At 63.6% G+C, this 3,402-nt stretch overlaps 1 protein-coding gene across 1 annotated transcript in view; it reads left to right on the top strand.

Annotated features, from left to right (window-relative positions):
- Nucleotides 1-3,026, top strand: part of POMT1 (protein O-mannosyltransferase 1) — a 9,986-nt gene extending 6,960 nt beyond the window's left edge. Inside the window, 3 exon segments of the mRNA XM_075324934.1 lie at nt 120-246; nt 328-505; nt 2,604-3,026. Of these exon segments, the coding sequence (XP_075181049.1) occupies nt 120-246; nt 328-505; nt 2,604-2,775 (477 nt within the window). The 3' untranslated portion in view covers nt 2,776-3,026.
- The last annotated feature ends 376 nt before the right edge of the window (nt 3,027-3,402 follow it).

The following is a 3,402-nucleotide window of genomic DNA, read 5'->3' on the forward strand; positions in this document are numbered from 1 at the left end:
GGTCTCCGGCGCCGTAGTCTCCCCTTACCTGGATATTGCGGGAATTTCTGCCCGTGCGTTATCCAGGAGCGCCGGTCGCCCCCTTTCCCGTGTAACATTGTGCCTGTTTTGGTCTTCAGGCGCAGATCCAGCTGCTGGGGAACCCTGTGATCTGGTATTCTGCAGACGCCGCTACCATTGTCTATATCCTCCTTTTCCTATTTTACCTGTTGCGGCAGCGCCGGCAGATCCACGACGTTCCAGCAGGTGACGCATCAGCTACAGACGCCCACAAAGTACTGCCACCCCCGATCACCGGCATCACCCGTCCATATGTTGTCTCCGCAGGGACGTGGCACTCGCTGCAGCTCACCGGGACGCTGTGCCTGGGGGGATGGGCCGTAAATTACCTGCCCTTCTTCTTTATGGAGAAGACCCTGTTCCTGTATCACTACCTCCCGGCTCTGACCCTGCAGATCCTGCTGCTGCCGCCAGTCCTGGAGCACGTCCACCAGCATCTGCTCAGGTGAGGGTCTTGCGCTGTGTGTGGAGCCCCCCCCCTCCTTTCCTGCGCTGTGTGCGGAGCCCCCCCCATCCTTTCCTGCGCTGTGTGCGGAGCCCCCCCCCCATCCTTTCCTGCGCTGTGTGTGGAGCACCCCCCCCATCCTTTCCTGCGCTGTGTGCGGAGCTTCCTCTCCCCATCCTATCCTGCGCTGTGTGTGGAGCTCCCCCCCCCCCATCCTATCCTGCGCTGTGTGTGGAGCTCCCCCCCCCCCCATCCTTTCCTGCGCTGTGTGTGGAGCTCCCCCCCCATCCTTTCCTGCGCTGTGTGGAGCTCCCCCCCCCCCCCATCCTTTCCTGCGCTGTGTGGAGCTCCCCCCCCCCCCCATCCTTTCCTGCGCTGTGTGGAGCTCCCCCCCCCCCCCCATCCTTTCCTGCGCTGTGTGCGGAGCTTCCTCTCCCCATCCTATCCTGCGCTGTGTGCGGAGCCCCCCCCCTTCCCAATCCTTTCCTGCGCGGTGTGCGGAGCTCCCCCCCCCATCCTTTCCTGCGCGGTGTGCGGAGCTCCCCCCCCCATCCTTTCCTGCGCTGTGTGCGGAGCCCCCCCCATCCTTTCCTGCGCTGTGTGCGGAGCTTCCTCTCACCATCCTTTCCTGCGCTGTGTGCGGGAACCCCCCCCCCCTCCTTTCCTGCGCGGTGTGCGGAACCCCCCCCCATCCTTTCCTGCGCGGTGTGCGGAACCCCCCCCCCCATCCTTTCCTGCGCTGTGTGCGGAGCTCCCCCCCCCCATCCTTTCCTGCGCTGTGTGCGGAGCTCCCCCCCCCCCCCCATCCTTTCCTGCACTGTGTGCGGAGCCCCCCCCCCCATCCTTTCCTGCGCTGTGTGCGGAGCTTCCTCTCCCCATCCTATCCTGCGCTGTGTGCGGAGCCCCCCCCCACCAATCCTCTCCTGCGCTGTGTGCGGGAACCCCCCCCCTCCTTTCCTGCGCGGTGTGCGGAGCCCCCCCCCCCAATCCTTTCCTGTGCTGTGTGCGGAACCACCCCCCCCTTTCCTGCGCGGTGTGCGGAGCCCCCCCCCCCATCCTTTCCTGCGCGGTGTGCGGAGCTCCCCCCCCATCCTTTCCTGCGCTGTGTGCGGAGCTCCCCCCCCCATCCTTTCCTGCGCTGTGTGCGGAGCTCCCCCCCCCCCCATCCTTTCCTGCGCTGTGTGCGGAGCTCCCCCCCCCCATCCTTTCCTGCGCTGTGTGCGGAGCTCCCCCTCCCCATCCTTTCCTGCGCTGTGTGCGGAGCTCCCCCTCCCCATCCTTTCCTGCGCTGTGTGCGGAGCTCCCCCTCCCCATCCTTTCCTGCGCTGTGTGCGGAGCTCCCCCCCCATCCTTTCCTGCGCTGTGTGTGGAGCTCCCCCCCATCCTTTCCTGCGCTGTGTGCGGAGCTCCCCCCCATCCTTTCCTGCGCTGTGTGCGGAGCTCCCCCCCCCCATCCTTTCCTGCGCTGTGTGCGGAGCTCCCCCCCCATCCTTTCCTGCGCTGTGTGCGGAGCTTCCCCCCCCCCCCCATCCTTTCCTGCGCTGTGTGCGGAGCTCCCCCCCCCCATCCTTTCCTGCGCTGTGTGCGGAGCTCCCCCCCCCATCCTTTCCTGCGCTGTGTGCGGAGCTTCCCCCCCCCCATCCTTTCCTGCGCTGTGTGCGGAGCTCCCCCCCCATCCTTTCCTGCGCTGTGTGCGGAGCTTCCCCCCCCCCCCCCCATCCTTTCCTGCGCTGTGTGCGGAGCTTCCCCCCCCCATCCTTTCCTGCGCTGTGTGCAGAGTCCCCCCCCCCCATCCTTTCCTGCGCTGTGTGCGGAGCTTCCCCCCCCCCCATCCTTTCCTGCGCTGTGTGCGGAGCTTCCCCCCCCCCATCCTTTCCTGCGCTGTGTGCGGAGCCCCCCCCCCCCCCATCCTTTCCTGCGTTGTGTGCGGAGCTCCCCCCCCTCCTTTCCTGCGCTGTGTGCGGAGCTTCCTCTCCCCCTCCTTTGCTGCACTGTGTGCAGAGTCTCCCCCCCCCCCCAATCCTTTCCTGTGCGGTGTGCGGACCTTCCCTGCCCCCTGGTCCTGCTGTCCCCCACTCATGTCCCACCTCTGTTCCAGGTCTGACACTTTACAGAACACCTTCTCTGCCGTCCTGCTGGTGTGGATGTCCGGGGTGGTCCTGACCTTCACTAAACTCTCCCCACTCACCTACGGGGAGCCGGCGCTGGCACCACAAGAGTTAAGAAGCTTAAGGTGGAAGGACACTTGGGACATTCTTATCAGAAAGTGAAGACGTCCGGTTGGAGGAGAACCTGAGCCCCGGAGCTAGAGCATGTCCAGGAGAGGAGACGTCCTGGTGCCAGGAGAATAGCAAATGGTAGGATAGGGAAGACGCCGCGTCCGAGCGTCACTACAGAGGTGTCCAGGAGGTGGCGCTGTGGGGTCAGTAGTACTGGGGTCTCCCCGCCAAGCGCAGGAGGACACCCCAACCCACTTAGGCCGGCAGAGGAGGTGATGCCTGTGCCCGAAAATAAAAGGTATCTCACCAAATGTATTGATTGCAGTGTGAGCGAGTCTGTGAGGAGCGGCCATTATGCTTCATCTTGTCTTCAGTTGTTTCCATTCACTGACTGCAATCATTTACCGCAGAACTCAACTGGGCACCATTTGTTTATTTTAAATGCCTGCAGAATGTGGGGGTCCGGGGCCCGAGCCCTCGAACGATCGCACCATCTATTAATACCTCGCGGGGTTAGTATGGACTCTGCAGTCTACTGTCTGGTCTTTACAGCAATTACTGGGGGTCTCAAGAACCGGACCCTCTCTAATCTGCAGGCAGTTAATGGGTCTAAAGAGTTAACTCTGTAAATGGAGGTGTCCTCGTTCACTGACAGCAAGCAGAAACACACTGCAATGA

Source organism: Anomaloglossus baeobatrachus, chromosome 9 (assembly GCF_048569485.1).
Source record: "Anomaloglossus baeobatrachus isolate aAnoBae1 chromosome 9, aAnoBae1.hap1, whole genome shotgun sequence".
In the NCBI taxonomy this organism is placed as follows: domain Eukaryota; kingdom Metazoa; phylum Chordata; class Amphibia; order Anura; family Aromobatidae; genus Anomaloglossus; species Anomaloglossus baeobatrachus.